Below are 22478 nucleotides of genomic sequence, written 5' to 3' on the forward strand. Positions count from 1 at the left end.
CCTCTCAATAGCTTCCACATCCTTCCTGTAGTGAGGTGACCAGAACTGCGCACAGTACTCCAAGTGGGGTCTGACCAGGGTCTTATAAAGTTGCAGCGTTACCTCCCGACTCCTAAATTCAATCCCTCGATTAATGAAGGCCAGTACACCATACGCCTTCTTGACCACATCCTCCACCGGCGAGGCCGATTTAGACGTCCTATGGACCTCGACCCCAAGGTCCTTCTGCTCCTCAACACTTCTCCGAGTATCTTAGGAATGTGGGGAAAAGCTGGAAGGAACCGTCAGGGACACAGGGAGAATGTGTAAAATCCACACAGACAATAACTTAACCCACAGTGGAACCCGGGTTCCTGGAGCACTATGGCAGACAATAGGAAGTGTGTGATCAGTCCCTGTATGAGACATGACTTTATTGTTCCACACTAAATTCATTTGACAATTAAACATATCTTTCATTTTTTTCTTTTCGCCAAAGTTCTGGGGACGCATGCTCCCTTTTTGGCATTCATGCACGAGAACAGCCAGATACCATTTAAATATAACATTCTGCAGCTATTCTTTGTCTATGTCACACTCCATTTTCGATTCCACACGTCAAAGTAAACAACTTCACCCTTTCCTACATCATGACCCTGCTGTAGGATGTTTCCCACTGACACATGCCTCTCTCTCCACATTTCCTCATGTCCCCTCGTGATATATTTCTTACAGATCTTTATACCACCGGCGAATCCATCCCCACTGCCTTCATTGACAGATTCTCTCTGGATAAACGTGTACAGTGAGAATGTGAATGTCACAAAATGGAGAAAAGAAAAGCCCAGTGCGTTAGTAGATGAATGAACAGTAAGATGGTTAAACACAGGACTCTCTGCAACTTGGAATGTTCCAGCTGTTCAGCAGAAGATGCAGCATAAGATGTGGGTCAGGCTGAGCTGTGTGTGCTGAGTTGGGTGTGGTGGCAGACACAATGCACCTAACACCGGTACAACTGCAGATGTGACAGATGTTGCACAGTGGAAAATGAACAAATTTGAGCGAATGCAGCTTCAGGTTAGCACACATGAGAAATGACGTGAACTGAATTTCCAACTTAAAAACAAGCGGAAAATAGTTCAGAACAACAGGGACTTAACACAGGTGGCGTCATCTGTTTGTTCAAAGCATTAAAAAAAAACTGAATAATGTTGTAACTTCAATACCCGGTGGACATGCCACAGAGTATAAGTTAGAGACTTTCTTCAAACAGCTGAAAGTTTCTCAAAGACAGATTTCCTTTAGTACAGAGAGGCAGAGCAATTCACGTCAAAAAATGCATCTTCCAAGACAAGTGGCTCAGAAAATATTCTATACGATCATTGCTGTCATTGGTGTCCCTGGTAAGTCATAAAACAATTGGTATTGTGAGAATCGATGCGTGAACCTGAGCTGATTTTAATCTGTGTAATGTGCCATATGCTGTTTAAAGTGTTACACGCAGATCTAGTGTTGACCATTGTACAGATATTTGTGATCTTCCCACAATCACAATCCCGAATTCTGGTAGCCACACGGAAAATCAATCCATGGCCACAATATCGATCAAGTAAAAAGGGATAATTTTTTCAGCCTCACAGTGGTTACTGTTGAATGAGGCAGCAGACCAGGGGAGGTAATGGTTTCTGAGGGAAGGACATAACACTGATATCTGGGGTTGCAAATTAGATTGCCACTAACTGGAGCGGAACACCTTAGCACGGTGACCATGGACAATTTTGGCTGTCCGTCACTAAGAAATTATGCTGACTGTGGCTGTTGGAGAATTGATATTGGAACAGGAAGAGGCCATTCACGGTTTCCCAGTGCTTAATATGGTCACAAATAATCTGAATTTGTCGCAATTCGAAATTACTCCGCTCCCACACGAACCCTTTAACTGTTTATACCCCAAAATACATCGATTCAACTCAGAATTGAATATGCTGAATGTCAGACTTGCAATGGCTTTATTAGACAGAGTGTACAGACAGGTGGCTTTCTATGATGGGACAAACATATTTTCTTCATCCCAGAATACAAAAATAAACTACATTTCTTTTCAATTCTGGCCTCCGTCTGTAGTCTCCCTTCGAAGAGTTACCTCTTTGTATCCAACCTTTCAAATTCCTTCAAGGTCTTAACATTATTGAGGTAAATAGTGTTGATGCTGAAAAAAAAAACAAACTTTGCATCAAGAAGTGGAATACCTCAACCAGTCTGGCAGCTGGGAGAACGGAAATACGGAGTCAAGATTCCAGTTTTCCATTAACTGTGGAAATTGAGGATTGACAGCGGGAGCAAGGGCTGCAGGAGAAGCTATCAGAGAGATGATAGGTGCAGAGCCTGTTTCCGGGCAATTGGACTACCTGGAAATAGTGGTGAGAGGAATCCAGAACTCTGTGTAAATGAATCAATTACTCTCATCGAAGGCATTTTCGGAGTAAAGTGGTTGATGATGGAATTTGCGAAGAGATGAAGCCCGAGCAGGTGGTTAGACAATTGTGTTATTGTCTTTCAGTGTTCTTAGTATTACTGAAATTAACTACAACAGAAAAGTCAATCATTCATATTTCTAATGATATCGTAGGAAAAAAAACTATTTAATTGAAATGGGTTTCAATATTACAGAAGTTTTTTTTTTCTCATATTTTTAGAAGTATTAACATTCTGAAACGTTATAGATATCACATTTATTCATGGTCAACCATTTGTTGTATTAGTTGTTTATTTAAAAATAGATAACTGAAATTACATATTTTTTTAAATAATTGCATTTATTATTAGCGGAGTTAAAGTGATAAACCTAAAGGATAGTAGCCAGCAGAAGCAGCAACTCTGGAATTGGCCACTATAATCTCAGAGATAATTTGCCACATTCAATGTACTTTCCCAGCAAAGGGAGAGATCGAGGGAACAACTACAAAGAAAAGAACAACCCAGCACGGGAAACAGGCCCTTCGGCCCAACGAGCCCTCGCCGCCATCTTAACAAAGCATTTTCCGGCATCTCCCTTGACCCGTGTGTATGCGTATGGTTCCAGAATGCACTGGGTACCGGAGAAGACATGGATGAAGGACAAGAAGAGAAGGAACGAGGAGCAGGAAAAAAAAATGACGGCTGCATACAATAAGAGAGCATCACAGTCTTTCTTTTTGTGTGAAGGAGGTGATTTACCATCAATCAGTGGTTAACATTCCCTTTAAGAACGACAGAATGTGAATCCCAAGTCAACAAAACTTATCTATCAGACCGCTTACGGGTCTTTTGCATTCTCAGTTTGAAATTGTTTCTGCGAATCTTTCTCTCTCTCTCACGCTGCGCCCCTCACTTTCGGTTTAGGAAGGCCTTCAAGTTTCAGTTTATGATCACCTTTTCAAGGACAATTAGAATTTCACAACAAGGTTTGGCCTTATCAAAAGGTGCTAAAGACATGAAATAAGATGCTAATAATAGTTAATGTATTATTTCCATTCTGTGTTCCCTTCTTTCTCTATAGTTAATTTAATGGCGATTCTGGTGCTGTTCCGGGGAAAGTGTGGCCTTTCCAGCTGCAGCACTCGCTACCTGGTGGCCATGGCAGCGGGCGATCTGATGGTCATGATCGTTGATGTAATATTGAGGCGATACCGTTTCTTTTATTATCCACGGTGTTTCCTGGACTTGACCCCTGTGTGCAGTGTTCTCTTAACGTTTCGCTCAGCAGCCATAGACTGTTCTGTCTGGTTCACCGTCATGTTCACATTTGACCGATTTGTCGCCATTGGATCCAGGAAGCTGAAATCAAAATTATGTACCAAAAAAACTGCGACTGTCGTTCTTGCAACAACAACCATTCTGTTTTGTCTTAAAAACGTACCTCGTTACTTTAGATATGGACCTGCCAAAATAACCAACAATGTATCATGGTACTGTAGAAATAAGAGAATCTACTTCACTGACCCGAGATGGCAGGGATTCGCTCAGTTTGCAATAGTGTCAAACCCATTGATCCCATTGGCTGCAATTCTGATCTTTAACGCTCTGATTTTCCGCCGCATACTTATGGCCAGCCGAGCCCGCAAGTCATTGAAGGGTCAGAGCAAGGGAGACAAACACCATGACCCAGAGATGGAGAGTAGAAAGAAATCTGTTACTTTACTCTTTGCCATCTCCTGCAACTTCATAATTCTGTGGTTATTGTATGTTTTATATATCATGGATGTGCCAGCACTATTTTTCCGTGGTAACGATTATGATATTTTTGAGACAGTTGCCTACATGCTGCGGGATTTGAGCTGCTGCACAAACACCTTCATTTATGTAGCGACTCAATCCAAGTTCAGAGCTGAGCTAAATAGAATGCTTAAATGTCCACTTATATGGATTGCTCAGTACATTGATTGAAACAACAGATAATTAACCCTATTATCTAGTGTACAAAAGAGAGGGAAAGGGTGTTCCTGTGAAAGCAAAATGATGAAATTCCAGACAGCCAGGAGAAGATGTAACGGCAGCAGGGGGAGAAACAAAGTTTCTGTGGGAATAAACTGCCTGAGAAACATGTGAACGGCGCAGGGAAGCTGAGAGAGCGGGTGTGCCAGACCTATGTGTGTGTGTGTGTGTGTGTGTGTGTGTGTGTGTGTGTGTGTGAAGGCGATTTGAACAAGTTGAATGAGTGGCCAACTCCATGGGAAATGCAGTGCATATCAAATCAGAAGTATAATGTGTCATTGGCAGAATACACTATTTTTGGGCCAGATCCAGTATATATTTTAAATAAAATGCACTGTGTTTAAGCGTTGCATTATGATGCGATTATTAAAAAATCTATATCTTCTGGAGCAATAAGCTGACCATAAAATGGTAAGTTCACCTCCAAAATTAAACAGAATCTCGGACCGGCTAATTCAGGAAATAAACGTCTTTCGAAAAATTCATTAACTGAGACCGTCAATTTGTAAGTACGTAAATACAAGAAGTGTTGGTAAAACTGAACAATTTAAACGCAATTTTCCAAGGGGAGATTAAGAATGAAATGTTTAAATGTAGACCCACCTCACTCACGCTGTTTTCAGCCTGCGAACGTGCTGTATTCTTCTATGTGAGGTCCACAACTTATTTTCAATAAGGTCGTTGAAATGTGAGTTGCAGATTCGTTGGTCTGTTGGCGACCTCTAGCTGTAGGGGAGAAAACATTAACTGTGTGGTATCAGGAACTATCTCCTCCTAGATCATGCCTACCAATGACTAACAGCAAGCAATCCATCCAGAAACCCTATTCTTCCTGATATTATTCGGATCTAAACAAGCAAACGCCAAAAAACTCGCCTTCCACCAAACATGCACAACCCTCTACTAATCTATCCCAATTTGCACAGCACTCAGAAAGCTTGGCATCATCCATGAAAAATTGGCCAACTTGACTATGTGCCGTCGATCAAATAGATTCTCCACTCATCTCGTCCTATTGCCTGCAGTGTGCAGCGTTTAAAAGATGCACTGCAGCAAATCAACATGGTCACTTCCACAACACAGTCCAAACCGAGAAATCTACCAGATCGATGGATAAATTTGTAGAGATATCGGGAGATCATCACAAATCATGATCTCTCCCAGCCACTCACCATCCTGACATGGGGGAAAAAGTGCCGTTCTTACACTACTGCTCGGGTAAAATGATGGAACAGCCCTCCCGAACAGGACCTGCACCATATGGACTGCAGCAGTTCAAGGAACCAGTTCATAACAGATTCTCTATGGCAGTTAGTGATAGACAGTGTATGGCAGCTGATGCAAGAACGCCGTCAATTGAACCTGGGTCCCTGGAGCTGTGAGGCAGCAGTGCTAACTACTGTGCCACCCTTCATAATAATACAAATGTTATTGTTATTATTAATAATATTATCCATCATTATTATTGTCCACGTCATACCATCATCAAGATTATTGAACAATATTAACTTTCTCAGGGCGGTACAGTGGCGCTGCGACCTCCCAGCACCAGGGATCCAGAGTTAATTGCGGTCCCGGGTGACCGTGTAGGGTTTACACATCGTCCCGTTTTTGCGTGAGGTCCCTGGCATTTTGCAGTTTTCATCCCACAGTGCGGGTTAGGTTGAATGGCCTTGTTAAATTGTCCCTTGGTGTCGGACAGATTGGCGGGTTAAATATGTGTCACAGGGATGGGGCGCAGGTAGGATTGTTGTCGGGCAAGCTCGATGGGCCGAATGGTCTCTTTCTACACTGTCGTGATTCTATGATTATTGTTTCAATTATTCTGCTGCTAATATTACTATTAATCATAAAATCATGGGTGATCTGGACCCATTACCTCTGTTCTGATAAATGTCCTATTCCAATAAGGAAGAATTTGATTCCTTTCTGATCAGTCAATAGACTGTGGTCCACACAACAACCATCACAAGCTGCCGTTATCTGAAGTCACATCCTGACCCATTATCGTCACCGTTAGCACCATGTCAGTGACCCACTTCACCCCTTTCCATAACACCTTTACCTCAAATAAGAATTCCCACTTGTTCAAGCTTCATATCAACAGCAAATACATCTTTGTGTCCCAGAAGCTTTCAGCATTTGGAAACATTTCGCTTCTCCCAGTTCTCAGTGTTTCGTTCTGTGTACATTAACAACACTGTCTTTCATGTAAATCTTTCCATGCAAGATTCTTGGAGTTAAGTTGTTCTCTTGCCTGTGCTGTCTTTTAATTTTCCAGGAATCAACATATCTTGCTGTTTCAAACAATCATTTTCTATTTTTTTCCCTGTTCCAACACCGCGCTCACTGATCAAAGCAAATATTGGGGAGAATGGGTTTGCACTGCACAAGGAAAATCTTCATCAACCTGGTCAGCTTCTAAAACCGGCAGACAGAGGTGAAATGCACTCTGACATTTGGTCAGTTGCTGCTGGAGGGAAGGGTGGATGTGTTAGAGCCACTGCAGTGTAGGCTGCTAATAAATTCATAGTGTTGTTAGAAAGCGATTGGATTGATTTGGGTCCATCAACATTGACCGAATGGTGATATGGATGAGTTTCAATGTTCTGGTTTTGACAGATCAGCAGAGGCTCAGAATGAATCAAACATTCTTAAAGCTCTGTTACTGGAAATGGTGAAAAATGTGAGCCACTCTGGAAGATAAGTGAAATGTGAGTAAATATTATTTCATTTGGAAATGTATATGTCGCCCAGCAATGTCTTTGAACTGGATTTTGATTCCATCTGACGGTGTTCTTGTATTGGCTGGCATACACTGTCTTTCGCTAACTGCCATTGAGAATCTGTTATGAAATGTTTTCTTAAACTGCTACAGTCTATATGGTGCAGGTCATGCTGGGGCCGGGGGGAGGGGTGTGGGGGTGGGGGGGGGGGTGCGGGGAACTGCGGGGGCGGAGGGGGGGGCGGCGGTGGTGGAACTGCGGGGGGCTGTTCCATCATTGTCCCCGAGCAGCAGTGTAAGAAAGGTAATATTTTTCCATGTCAGGATAGTGAGTGGCTACGAGAGATAATGATTTGTGATGATGTCCCGATATCTCTACAAATTTGCCCATCTAGCTGGTAGATTTCGCGTTTTAGACTGTGTTGTGGAAGTGACCATATTGCTTTGCTGCAGTGCATCTTATAAACGCTGCACACTACAGGCAATGGGACGGGATGAGTGGAGAATATATTTGATCGACGGCTCGTCACTCATGCTGGCCAATTTTTCATAGATGATGCCAAGCTTTCTGATTGCTGTGCACATTGGTTTGGATTCGGTCGAGGGTTCTGCCTGTTTGGTGGACGGCGAGTTTTATTTTTGGCGTTTGCTTGGCTTGTTTAGATCCGAATAATATCAGGAAGAATAGGGTTTCTGGACGGATTGCTTGCTGTTAGTTACTGGCAGTAATGATCCAGGAGGAGATAGTTCCTGATACCACGCAGTTAATGTTTTGTTCCCAACAGCTAGAGGCCGTCACTACACAAACGAATCTGCAACTCACTTTTCAACTATTTTAATAAAAATAAGTTGTTGACCACACATAGAGGAATAAAACACATTCACCGGCAGAAAACAGCGCGAGTGAGGTGGGTCGACATTTAAACATTCCTTTCTTAATCTCCCCTTGGAAAATTGCGTTTAAATTGTTCAATTTTACCAACACTTCTGGTATTTATGTACTGATAAAATGACAGACACAGCTAATGAATATTTCTGTTTTAATGACCGTAACAACCGAAGGGTCTTCAGAATTGTCGGGCGATAGTGGAGGTGCCTACCTGGAGGACATGGAAACGAATGGATTACTGGATATAAAGTTTGATGAATTAAAATGAAGAAGAAATTTGGAAATCTGACTACCATCTTCACATCTCCCGGCGCCCTCAGTGGTCCCGAGTGCGAGCGGTAGCGCTGGCATACAACATCCTGTTGTATTTAGTTGCTGGGGAAATGTTGTGGACCCTCCCCCTCTCTTCAGTGACAATCCAGATTACAGTAAATGAAGATGACGGAAACAAAACGTTTATTTATCATTTCTAACCTTTATTTAATGGCATAAGAAGGAAAGTTTTTACAAAATAATTTTCAAATGCACTTGACAAATATTGCATCAAATCATGAGTCATAATAGTGACTCCGTTCCACAATGCAATGCGATGTAACAGCTTTAATATGGACAGTGCAATGCTCGAAATACATTCTAAGTTGTTTCCCATTGTTCATTGAATGGAAAGTATCTATTTTCACGCAAAGCGAAGAGAGAAATCATAATTCAGCAAGCACAACATGAAGTAATGTCCAATTAATTTTAAACAACAGCAACATTTATATCTGGAGTTACAGTATATTCAACATGGCGATATTTGTGGAAAAGTGAAGGGGCGTCCCCTTTAATTTAAGTCATATGTCTGAGGACGTCACATCCTGTATTTGTTGATGTCGATGATCTGAAACGGTAAAATAAAAATATATAAGAATTCCAACCATTTCCACAATCAGGTCAACACTTTACAAGTACTTGTGTTATATTCCAGTTCAACTGTCAGTTTCTTTCTATCAAATCCACACTGCACATTCTCTCTGATACTTTCAATGTAATGTACCACTGAAAATACTGCAGGAAATCACAAAGCAGAAACCATGTGGGACAGGTCGCATCCCTATACTGCAGCCCTCCCATTGGAAAATGTCACAAAGTACGGTTTAACATTATAATGTATACTTCGAAGATGAATGGTCGCTGTCCAATGGTGGTTAAGAGCCTGTGCGTATGCCACAGACAGCATTATTTTTCTCAGCTGTCATAAAAGGAACGCATAAGACGGGATTAATGCGGATCTCGTGAGTACTGTGGGGGTAAAGAAACTTTTCATGAAATTTGGGCTGAAAATATCTGTTTTGTTTGATACAATTCGCGGCAGGAACTCAAACCAAATGCCAAATTATTATTTGATTGGCTGGAATTCACTTCAAACCAGAGCGATTATATTCCACACAAGAGGGCGGGAGGCTGCAGTAATATTCGGAAGTGATAATCAACTCAGAATGTTCTCTCAGCATTGGGATTCCATGAAGGACATCAGAAAGTGACCGGGATTTCCTGGTAATATCCATGAAATTCTAACTTTCAACCTGAAGTCAAGTGTGTTCCTTAAATTAGTGAGCAACTAAACATTGCAGTTTTGATTGGGTGAATTTTAATGGTAGGTTGAAAACAAGTTTTCACAGCCCCTCAGCTGGAACTAGTTCATTAGAAAGCAGGATTAATGTAGCTTCAGAAGCTATGGGTCAAAAACAGAAAGCTCCTTCACTGTGACCTTGTCTGTAGCTTCCTGAAACATGGAGTCACAAGGACTGAGCTTGATGGAATGATGTAATTTAACTTAAAGGTTAATTTCAATCCAAATGTCTAATGTAAAGGGTAATTTAAATCTAAATGATAACTACAAGCATGCGGGGATAATTTTAGGAGGAAAGTCTAAATAGTTTTGCGTTACGTGCATTTGGTATTCAGAAGAATGAGAGGTGATCTCATTGAAACATAGGATTGTAATGGGGATTGACAAGGTAAACGCTGAGAGGATGCCGTCCCCATTAAAGATTCTAGCGCCAGACTGAGGAGTCTCAGTATTAAGGGACACCAACATAAGACTGAAATTTACAGGATTTTCTCCTCTGAGTGGGTGGTGAATCTTGGCACAGAGAGCTGTGGAGACAGAGTCCCTGTGCACAGTTAAGGCTGAGATAGGCAGATTGTTGATGAATAAATGAATCAAGGGTGACGGGGAAGGGGGAAGAGAGTCAATATGAAGAATGTCTGATCAGTCATGATCCGGTGAAGGAGTGAACCAGTCTCGAGGGGCTGAACGGCCTAAGCATGTTGCAATTTCTTATTAAATTATTTTATACTGATCCCAATCGACATTCTACGAAGCGGAACAATGAATGATTTATCTCACCCAGAGTGCCGCCGTCACCGCTAGAACTCTCCGAAGTGAAGATACCGTCAGGGCTCTGGTTCAGCAGCAAGTGCCCACTCTGGGAGTCAATGGTTTCAGTCTCAGCGTCGTCATAGTCTGTCAAAGCAGGAGCTTAGAGGTAATAGCATTTGATTATAGCAATATATAGCTGAGAGATAATAACAATTAATTAGTAATGAATGACAGTTAGAATCCTACCCTTAAATGTCTATTACCTCAACAATTATGGGACAGAAAGAAGTGTGTCTCTCATGGTGTGGAAATCACTGAGTTTGGGCGCGAAGAGTTATTAGGCTAAATTTTGTCGTAGCATTTTCAAAATTTCGTTTGATATAATAACCTTGCTAATAATTCACCAATCTCATACACCCACACACATTTCACAGCCCAAAATGGCTACTGGGAAATGCTAGAACTTTTTTAAAAAAAGTTAAAATTCTTTTTTTTTCGGAAGAAAGCAAACTTCATTTCAATTGCTGCGAAGTACCATAAAACATTGTTTCAGGCTCAGAAGTTCTGGAACTGAAATTATTCTAAAATGTCTGAGCTACTTGGCGCTGTCATTTCATGGTGTGCACGTCATTATGTACACGTTTGGAGATTTCAGAAGCTATTTCAGATATTACAGAGTGAGAAGACTCGGAAGGAAATGGTCGGATGTGAACTTCGACCTACCCGGAACACAGGAGGAATCCACTGCAGGATATTCTGATCCAGGATCCGTGTGTCCCAAACTGTGACTGGTGTAATATTCAATCTGATCGAAGGAGTCAATGCTTGAAGAAACTGGTCAGCACAAAATAATTGGTTATTAGGCAAATTGTTTGCGGTTGATTCATTACGTTCTTATGATGATCAAGAACGATTCAGAAAGTCAAAGTCGATATCGCAACAATGTCAACGCCACTGTGACAATGTCCTGACATTTGATCGTGGCACCAGTTTGGGAGAACAGTGAACAGACTGAATGCAGTGGTTTAAGGGGAAGAGCCAGCGCCACATTACTGGGGCAACTATGGATGGATTAATGATGTCACTCTGCTTCTGAACAGTCCAATGTGTGAGATATCAGTGAACAGAAAATATTGTAAAGAACAAATCTGTTCCGGCTGGGTGAGTGGACAGGGTTTTCTGATACAGAATCTCTTCCCACTTCCATATTGTTTCCCTGCCCTTTATCTCCAGAGATGAAAATCCATCAGGAGTGAAAATAACTCATGGAGGTCGCAGGCAAGACACAAGAAAGAGCAGAAATAGTCTAAATTGGAACATTATTTTCATTCTGTTCAGTCATTCTGGATGAATCTCAGTCCTCAATACTGCTAACATTCTTGTAAATTATTTTCAAACCTCTCCTGTTTCCTGTAGCCTTTCAATAACATCATGCTCAGACTCATACAATCCACTCCACTATCTGGTTGATTTTTATCTTCACGTTTTGCTACATGTTGATTGTATATAAACGCCACATACTTTGTGGATGCTGGCAATCGCAAAAAAAAAACAGAAAAAGCAGACAAAGTCAGCCAGGCTGGCATGAAGAAAAGTCATAAAAACGCACTGTTGAACGTGTTTCTCTCTCCAGCCCTTCTGAGATGGCCAACATTTCCTTCTCTTTTGTTTTCTTTAAAAATGAACCTTGTGTTTGTTTTGGTTTCACTGAACTTTCTCAGATACATTTTGCATCGAGTCATTTTTGGACCACAACATTTTAGTACATTTTATGAGGTATTTTACTGATATTCGCTAAATATTTTCATGAAGCGGGTTGATGGGTTTTTGATAAGAGAGGGGATTAAGGGTTATGAGGAGAGGGCCGGAAAGTGGAACTGAGCCACGACAGATCAGCCATGATCTTATTGAATGGCGGGGCAGGCTCGAAGGGCCAGATGGCCTACTCCTGCTCCTATTTCTTATGTTCTCATGTTCTTATTTCTTTCTCACTGTGTTTTAAATTATCTCTTGCTTTTGTTGACGTTCTGTTTTCAATCGTATGTCTTATAATAGCAAGTGAGTTAACGTTTTCTGATAATTTGCTTCAGTACTTGTCAGACCAGCAAAATTTACTACCACTTTTAAAATGTGTTTGGAAACATTAAGATATTGTAAGAAATCATAACCATGTGATCCCAGTACCCATTTGTGTAGACCACCAGTTCTAATCTTCTTCCGACTATATAAACATTTAGCCCATAAATTAATAGATTATTACAGAAAACTGGTTCTAATTTTAAGATCGCCCCATGATTCTGTACACAGGGAGCAAACACTTGCATCCAATGTAATTTACTGCCTAACTGATGAATCCTCCTCAGCGAAGCAGTTTTTAAGTGCATTCACTATTGCAACGTATAAACGCAGAAAACGTTTTGGGTCTTGCACTATTCCAATGCAAATGACAAGAAAGAAAGAAACAACAAAAACGCAGGAACTTAACTTTGCCAATTTTCTCAAGGGGTAAGTATTTTTCAGGTCTACCCTCAGTAGAATATTGGCCATGGATGATAGTTCCAATGAAATGTCATATCACCAATAGTACAACACCTTCTCAGCACTGCAAATCGTGTCAGACTTGATTTCCTGGACCGAATTCTGGAATGGAACTTGGACCTGGAAACATCTGAGTCAGAGGCATGATTGTCATGGACTAAAATGGAGCTGACCGTTATATTCTGTTCCCATCCGTTTGTGTATGAGTTTGTTGTTTCACACACAAATTTTGGACAACTGGAAGAATGCATTTATGGTGTTAATCATAATTTGCCAGTTGCCATTTGTACGAATTTCATGCTGTTATTATCTGAGAAAGGTCATGAAAGATGTACTGATTGTTCTTTATAATTTTTGACATGCAGATATATTTTTCTCACTCTGTCGGAATTGGATTAATGTTCCTGCTAATAATGCTCAGCAGATTGATGTATATTTTCCTAACCACGTTCCTTTTTCCTTTCTAATCATGGTGTCAATATTTGTTCTCCATCAGTAGTGTAGTATTACACTCCTTAGTAGTGATTCGGTGTAAAATTGGAATGGTCCGTCTGCTAGAATTTTCCTTTCTTTGCAAATGCATGGATGAAAAAAAAATGATCTTAAAGCGTTGGGTGCAAATGGCTTTTGTTTTTGCAAATCTACCATCGCTATTCAAATCTTCTGCCATCACATGTTTAAGTGTTATCATGATACAAAGTGCAGAAAAAAATCTTTAATATTCCTGCCATTGCATTATTTTGCAATTAAAACAGTGCTGGACGAACACATATGAAGTTATTCTGAATTGCCAAACTTATTTCTCCCTTCATTGGATATCGTGTTAATTTATTTAACAACCAATGATTTTACTGTTTTAATGAACTTTGTCATCTTAACTAATTGTGTTCTCTCTCCTTCATTTTTCGTCACCTCCCTTATACTGGTTTGCTACCCACAAAAAAACAACACCCCCACCACCCTCCACCCCTCCCCCCCCCCGCCCCCCGCCACCTCCCCGCCCACACGCGCTATCCTCCTTGTTCTTGTTGTGTAATGTCTTCCATTCGTTTTTTTTTCCTTGCTTTTCAATGAAAATATATGTTTTCCACACGTCGGCTGAAAATCATTTTAAAACTTTAAAGTTAAGCAAAAAAAAACAACCTTAATGTACTCCAGACATTTGCCCAGACAGCAGTGATCCTGTAAATCGTATCAGCAGTAACGTGTTTGATTGATTTATGTTCAATCAAACAGTGTATCCATGGTGTTTTAAAACTGAACCTTGATGGACGAAAGGAGTAGCCTATTTGGAATTTGGAAACAACTAATCTGCTCGCTATTTTTACACAGGTGACAAAAAACCCTCTTCAGCAATAAAGGAGATTGGAAATCTAATCAAATCCGTTCATCCTCTAAAACCTATTGAGGCTTTGTGTCCTTTCTCCTTTCCATTTGAAGGATGAGGAAATGGTGTCATCAACTGACAGTTAAGGGAGGGAAACCTGAAGTTTTCAGCGTAGCTTGGGTTTGAAATGAAGTAAAAATACAAACCTGAAGCACGGAACTCAGTGGAAACCTTGCCAGGCGGAATGTCATCTATTTCTTCATAAATGGCTTGGTCCAAACCAGAAGGTGGATCCCTGACGCCTGTTGAAGGTCCTGCTGCAGGGGGATTGAGACTGTTAGTATATTGTTAGATTTGCAATTAGAAATATCGTTCCTCATTAGCATTAATTTCACATCTCACTATTTGCTGAGGCCAGAATAGAACTAGGCCTGGAGAGTTTTTGTCTTGCTACCCTGGGTCATTAATAAAGTGATGATACCACTGTGTCCATCACAAGGGGAACTGAACCATTTTCAGCCCATGTAGGTCGGCAGATAAAATATTGATCACAAATACTCGGTGTGAGTTCAGAGGGAGGCTGTAGTTGTGTTTATCTGTTCAAAACTAATGGCGCACAAGGCAATCTTTAACTAAATTCCTTCATCAGTTTTTTTTAACATCGAGCAGATCACCAACTTGCCACCACACCAAACACGATCGAACAAAACTCTCTCCCGCTCCCACCGCCTGGCATTATGATTTGGAAAGACTTTGCAGCATTATTTTTTTTATTATGTTGTTGGTCTGCAGTGTTGGGACCGAAAACTAAATCTTCTGTCTCAGAGAGAGGGGCGCTACTCACTGAGCATCCAGCATTGAACCTGCAGTTCTCCAGTATTGGCTGCGATAGGATGCAGAATTTGCACCGATGATTGTGGAACTTAATTTAAAAAGTATCACATCACATCTCAAAATGGATTGAATTCAAGTAGAGAGGTTAACACTGGACATAAATCGCAAAGCATAGGGTTGCAACCAATAGTAAACTGAAATGAAATATAAGTTACCAAATGTTTACCGAAATCAGAGTGCAAATTGTTTGAATTTAAATTTTTGGTCTATTCTTAGAAGAAAAAATGAAGTGTATTTCGAGTCTCAGAGACGAGTGGATAAACCAGGAATATAAATGTGGATACACACTCACTTAAATGTTATATTTCTGTCTTTGCCAAGCAGCTTGGAAGAAACCATTGGCTGGATAATTTGTTTCTCACATGGACAGGAGACATTCTGCGGGAACCAGCGTAGAAGAGAATCCCCTCGGGGGTTTGGAACAGTTATTGATGTTTCTGTGTTAGTTCAGGGATATGATTCGAGCCTTACCATTCATTGTTGATCTCCTCCTCATTACTGCCAAAAGGGCGATTAATTCACAGATCAACAGGACACCGAGTGATATGCAGATCATCAGAGGGATGGAAGTGTTTTCACCATCATGACCTAATGAAATATTCAAGAAAGTATTTTCAGGTCAAATTCCATATTGTTTCTTAATGCTTACATGATTATCAATTGACAAAACGAAGCCAATGTTAACATGTCCCAGTTATGCATCTTAACATAAAATTAACATGAGTAGTTAATACTATTTATTAATAAGAAATACCTGAAGGTGTTGGTGATAAATCCGGACCTGATGAAAATATGGGAAACAAGACACAATTAATTGGGTTGATTGTTAGAAAGATATCTGAAAACATGATTCAAATTCAGAAAACAAGGACGGACCACCGTCACACAGTCCCAAACCACACCGCTCAGTGGGACACTTACCGGAACAAATCACACTGGCATCTTCCTTGTGATCACAGTCAGACTGAGCTAATGATGAAGGGCAGTCAAACAGAAAGGATTCACTTGCGGTACACTTCACCTCATCCAGCCAGATAGTACCGGTACCCTGCCCAAAAGCGGCCCCTCCTGTGGCCTCGAGAGCAGAGCCACAGCCCAGCTGTCTGCAGGCAACACTGGCTTCGTTCATATCCCAGGAATCATCACACACCGTGCCCCAGGCTCCATTACACCATATCTCTACTCTCCCGGAGCAATTCGTGTTACCTTCAGCCAAACGCAAACTTTGCCCTAAATTGGTCAAACAAAAACATATCAGTCATGGCATAGCACAAATGACGAATCAAATGCATTTGCTAAAAATTAAGAATGTGAAATAACCTGATTCTCGCTTGCAGCCGTTGAGATTTTCCTGTTCTTTCTTTGGTGTGTCTCCCCCTGTTGATAAGACAAACATGTTGACTCCATGAGCTACATCAATATTTCAAATCTCACCTGTAAGCAGAATGATTGATTGTGTTACCTGAACAAACGACACCTGCATCTTCCCCATGATCACAATTGTGTTGACCCCACGGGTCTGCCTGGCACTGCCAAAGGGTCGACTCGTGTGAAAGGCATTCCATCTCATCCAACCAAATCGGTCCTGATCCTACTCCGAATGAACCAGCATAATAGTCGATGGAAACGAGTGTGCCGCAATCTAACTGTTTACAGATCACTGCTGCATCATGCCGATCCAGTTTCTCCGAGCAAACTGTTCCCCATGTCCCATTATAGAGCACCTCCACTCTCCCCTCACAGCGATGTGTTCCCTTCACCAAACGCAGCTCTTTGTGCTCTGTCAATGAGATATGAAATATCCAGTTGATTCAATGCTCAATTCTGTATTCAGAGTGCAATGTATCACATATGTTGTGTCAGTTAAATTCATTGTTTACCGGTATTAATTTACAACGGTCACAGAGAAAAAAAAATACACAACTGAAATCAAACGATATAACCACGAGTAAGCAACATTGAATTTCAATCGAAATATTTGTGTGATGGAGAAAAAGAGGAGTTTTTGTGCTAATTGGGGAGAGTTTGGTAAGTAGATCTCTGGATACATGTGACATAAAGGGTTCAAAATGCACTGATATAGGAAATGAATGACAAAGAGACAGAAGGGAACACATCAAGACAGAGTGGACCACTCATTTGTCAATATTTCAGTCCAGAACAAACAGCACAAACAGGGTTTGGCCGAATGACCTTCGTAACCGCTGTTCACATGCTATTCAGGAATATATCTTACTTATGAAGCTTCATTAATAACTGCAGAAAATGGGATCATTACCAGAGCACATAATGTTCACATCTTCTTTATGATTACAGTCGTGATTACCCCACAGTGCATGGGGACATTTCCAGAGAAATGATTCATTCCCAGAACATTGCAGCTCATCCAACCAAATTGGCTCTGCGTCTGGTCCAGTCGAAGTCGGGAGAGGAAGCCACAATGCATTTCCACAACCCAGCTGCTTGCAAACCACATCCGCGTCTTTCAGATCCCAGGAATCATCACAAACTGAGCCCCAGATCCCATTGTGATAGATCTCCAATCTCCCAGCACAAAGCGTTCCACCGCCAGAGAGCCTCAGCTGCCTATGTCCTAACAGAAAATATACAGTGTCATATTATACTTTCAATATATTAACCTCATTGCTAAATTAAAACTATTGGATAATATAGATCTAAATGAGAACCTATATGTTCGGTGGTGTTGACAAGTAAATGAATCTACGCAGTACAACACCTGTTTCATGTTACACAGAATAATAAATGCGGATTTTACATATATTTCAGATATTCCTAACACCCACTCAAACGTTCTACGGACTGTACCTAATCCATTCTCTGTGGTATGTTTTGCTTTAACATATAAGAGTGTAATTCGACTAATTAGTTGTTCCACAAACAATGTTTTGAGCAGACAGTTTATACTTTGTCAAGGTTTTGTTTTGCCATGCATATTTAAACAGGTTTCTGTAGCTCACACTTATGTATTGGACAAATCAGAAAATGCTGCAAATATCAACTAGCTTAGCAGCATCTGAGGACAGTGAAATAGACTTAACCTTTCAGACACAGACCTGTCCTGGAAATTGCTCCTAAAATCTCCAGAAGGCCCTTGTTTACTCAATAAATCTAATTAAAAAAGAATCCGATTACTTACTCATCCAAAAACGTGAATGCAATCAAACCATTTCTAAATAATCGTGCACCTTCCAGTTCAGCAGCAGAGACCCACCGCTCGTACAAAGCCGGACTCACTCCCACCCGCTCCCCTCCTACATCACCACCAGCCCTGACATTTGATCTTCATTGGATTCTCTTCATTCAATAAAACAAAGCTTCAAAATATCATGTTCTTCATCAAATGCATCATTTCTCTCCACCCCTGATCCCGCTCCAACAGAACAAAGAACAAAATCAGCCTGGGAAAAAGGCCCTTCGGCCCAACGAGCCCGCGCCGCCATCTCAACACCACCAGTCCACCTCTCTACCCACGACCCCTATCTAATGTTTTATGGCCATCCAGATTGAGGGAAACTGGTTTAGGAACAATTTACTCCTGCCAATCAGCCTAACAGCACATCTTTGGGGTGTGGGAGGAAACCGGAGCACCCGGAGAAAACCCACGCAAGCACGGGGAGAATGGGCAAACTCCCACTGACACCGGCCCAAATCCATGTGTCTGCACAGCAATCAGCGATAGTCACTGAGCTGTCGTCTTGCCCAGTATCTGGTCCAGTTTAGGCACACACTAATGACATGAAGCACTAGGCCAATCTCGAACAACCAAGAGTCAACCCCACCAGCCCAAGCGTCCATGATAACCAGCGCCTATGAATCCATTTAAGGGATTCGATTTCCTTCACATCTGGCACTATTTGCAGCAAATCTTTCTACTCTCTTATTTAATGGACATGACGTTCTCGACAGGGTTAAAAGATTGGAATTCCAGCCTTAAACATTTCACCTTTTTTCTTTCGTTATGCTGTTGAAACCCACTCCTCTGATCAAAACATTAGCACCTATTGCCGATATTAACTTTATTTGTTTTGGCCCCAATTGACTGCCGGAAGTTACCCAGAGATGAGCAAAATTGTTGAAGGAGTCAAATTTAGTCAAACCAACTGTTTTTTTTTTCCCGTGACGTCCTGTTTTATACCTCGGCGTCAGTGACAAATATCTCACCTATGTTCTTTCCACGAACAAGTGAAGTACATTCCCAGTTGACCAAGATTATAATTTCCCCTTTTCGTTTCTAGAAAAGTGACCTGTTCATTCACCTGAGCACAGAACCCCTACGCCGATGCTGTCACTGCGTTGCGGGTTCAATGTGAATGTGCTGCACTTCCGGAGATGCGACTCGTCTCCTTCACACTGGACATCATTCACCCACACCGGCCCTTCACCCTCTCCGTACTTTGAATTGTTATAGGCGGTTACCGCTTCGCCGCAGCCCAGCTGTCTACAGGTCACATTAGCGTCATTCAGATCCCAGAGGCTGTCCTGCACTCTGCCCCAGCTGTGGTTGTAGTAAATCTCCACTCGCCCATCACACCGACTTCCGCCATTCATCAATCTCAGTGACCAGTTTTCATCTAGGCGAAGAAAAGCATTTAAAGCAGTGGTTACAGTGCAACAAATTAACCCGTTTTGACGTCAGCTTTCACCAGTACATTTCTGTTTGTTAAAAGGTAAAGGATGTTCCTGAGAGGAGGTTCAGCACAGTCAGGCAGGAGGATGAACAACCGGAAGTCCTACTCTGTGTCGAAAGTAAATTCATTTTTCAGCAAAGAGATAACATATGTTTGAATAACTCAAGAATGGGTTAGCATTTGGGAGGACAAATGTGGGAACATCCTCATTAATCCAGTAACACGTGTTAGTGAGTGATTTAAATGGGAGATAATGGAAATTATCCAGCTGAGGAGATAGTGCTAGAGGTTGGATATTCATTTCCTGCAATATGGGCAACACTTCTGTGAAAGTTTATCTGGGCATGCTGGGATACGCTGCAACCCATCAAAGCAGGGACAGAGGGTATTCTGGCTGTGGGAATATTTGTTTGAAATAATAGTTTGATAGACAAAAATCACTTTTAAATAAGCTAACTATTAAGAACACCCGTGAGACAATTTTCAGAAAAAAAAAATGTTTCAGAAGCTTCCTGGAGTTTCATATTCTGAGAAATCAAAGGGTGAAAGTTAATAATGGTAGGAAGGATAGAACATAGAACAGAGAACATTACAGCGCAGTACAGGCCCTTCGGCCCTCGATGTTGCGCCGACCAGTGGAACCAATCTAATGACCCTCTAACCTAAAGTATTCCAATGTTATCATCCACGCCCTTACTACCCTCTGAATAAAGAACCTACCTCTGACATCCGCCCTATAATTACCACCCCTTAATTTAAAGCTATTGTCCCCTTGTGTTAGCCATCACCATCAGAGGTAAAAGGCTCTCATTGTCCACCCTATTCAATCCTTTGATCAATTTGTAAGCCTCAATCAGGTCACCTCGTAACCTTCTTCTCTCCAATGAAAATAACCTCAAGTCCCTCAGCCTTTCCTCATAAGGCCTTCTTACCATACCAGGCAACATCCTGGTAAACCTCCTCTGCACCCTTTCCAATGCCTCCACATCTTTCTTACAATGCGGCGACCAGAACTGTACGCAATACTCCAAGGCGGCCGCACCAGAGTTTTGTACAGTTGTAACATGACCTCACGGCTCTGAAATTCAATTCCTCTACCAATAAAAGCTCACACACCGTACGCCTTCTTAACAACCTTATCAACCTGGGTGCCAACTTTCAGGGAGCTATGCACATGTACCCCGAGATCTCTCTGCTCGATACTGTTCTACAGATAGTTTTCCAAAGAAAGGCCAGGTTAGAGGCTTCACTGATAAGCTCGCGCCAATGGAATGAAACAGCAATGTCTATCCAAGTGTGAAGTTGGCCCTTTGACAGGAAATAATAATTTGGTCCGTTAATGTGGCTTCCTTAGGGGAATCTGTGAAGACCTGCTGTACCTGAGATATGTTAAAGACATTGACTGTGGTGTTAAGGGCAAGGCTGCAATTTTCAAATGCCGTGCTGGTGGTATGCACAGGCAAATGGCAGGGTCATCTGATGTAGGGAAATCGGTATAGCCTCATATTGGCGGGAAGGAGGGCAACGAATATCTTCCGTGAAGTTTTTTTTCACAGCTGCAGGATGTCCCAAAGCCCGGAATAGTCATCAATGGGCTTTGCGAGAATTGCAGTTACTTCGGATATGCATCAAGCAAAACAGCGAGTTTGCACATACAGAACACGCGGATACAGCACTGTGATAAGTTTAAGTTTATTTATCAGTGTCATAAATAGGCTTATATCAGGATCGATACAGTGTTTTATGTGATGCTGAGAAAGGGGTAAAACTGGACTGGACACGGGGGAACTATTCTCTTGAGTTACTTAATGTTATTCAGATGGGTTTTTGTTTTAACCTCCAAGTTTCATGGCGACTTCAAAATCCCCAGGGTTCTGCGAAAAACAATTGCATCGGAGAAAATGTTCTCATTGGTGAGGGTACAGAGAGCGGGAAAGTCCTGGGAAGGGAGCGGGTGACGTTGAAGATAATTCACAAAATGCCAATAGTGACTGAATTGAAATCAGCTGCAGTAAATGGTTAGGTTTGAAAATGAATTGTGTGAGTTTATAGTGGAAGAAGGACAATCAAAACTTTTCCGAGAATTGAAGAATTATGTGAAGGGAAAAATAATACAAATCTGTGAGGATATGCGTGGATTGTGACTGGGTGAGGTTCACTTCAATTCTGCACAGGCTCGCGGGTCGAATGGATTTTTTTGCTTACTACACCCAAGTGTTGTTGTTCTCTGAGTGTCTGCATTATGAGGACTCACCCGAGCAAATGACACTGGCATCATTTTCATGTGAGCAGTTAAACTCTTCCACTGATGAAACCGGACACTCCCACAACAGGGATTCACTTCCGTGACATCTGTAATTCTCCTTCCATATTGTCCCATTTCCCTTTCCAAAGGCTGCACCTCTCGGGATTTTCTCTACCACTCCACACTGAAGATGCTCACAGACCACACTGGCGTCTTGGAAACCAAAGTAAACATCACAGAGCGTCCCCCAGTGTTCTCCATGCGGCACTTCCACCCGGCCGGAGCACCTGTCCTTTCCACCAACCAATCGGGGTTCACTGTTTCCTGTTTCAGATCAGAAAAACACAAAGACTCAACTAATTTGTTCAAAAACAATACTTCCACATCTGAGCAG

General features: G+C 41.6%; 2 protein-coding genes across 2 annotated transcripts in view; one reads left to right on the plus strand and one right to left on the minus strand.

Moving 5' to 3' along the window:
• LOC145361221 (scavenger receptor cysteine-rich domain-containing protein DMBT1-like) overlaps window positions 1–22478 on the plus strand; it is a 445694-nt gene that overhangs the window by 281848 nt on the left and 141368 nt on the right. The gene's annotated exons all lie outside the window — the stretch shown is intronic.
• Window positions 8900–19759, minus strand: LOC145361201 (scavenger receptor cysteine-rich type 1 protein M130-like). Its single transcript, XM_080216840.1, has 9 exons — window positions 19468–19759; window positions 17469–17783; window positions 16653–16970; window positions 16112–16420; window positions 14503–14613; window positions 11807–11962; window positions 11155–11265; window positions 10459–10575; window positions 8900–8946 (listed from the first exon to the last, which is right to left on the minus strand). Exons 1-9 carry the CDS (start codon window positions 19757–19759, stop codon window positions 8900–8902), a joined length of 1776 nt encoding a protein of 591 aa, XP_080072966.1.

The sequence above is a fragment of the Carcharhinus amblyrhynchos genome, chromosome 34 (assembly GCF_965287045.1).
Source record: "Carcharhinus amblyrhynchos chromosome 34, sCarAmb.v2.hapA, whole genome shotgun sequence".
In the NCBI taxonomy this organism is placed as follows: domain Eukaryota; kingdom Metazoa; phylum Chordata; class Chondrichthyes; order Carcharhiniformes; family Carcharhinidae; genus Carcharhinus; species Carcharhinus amblyrhynchos.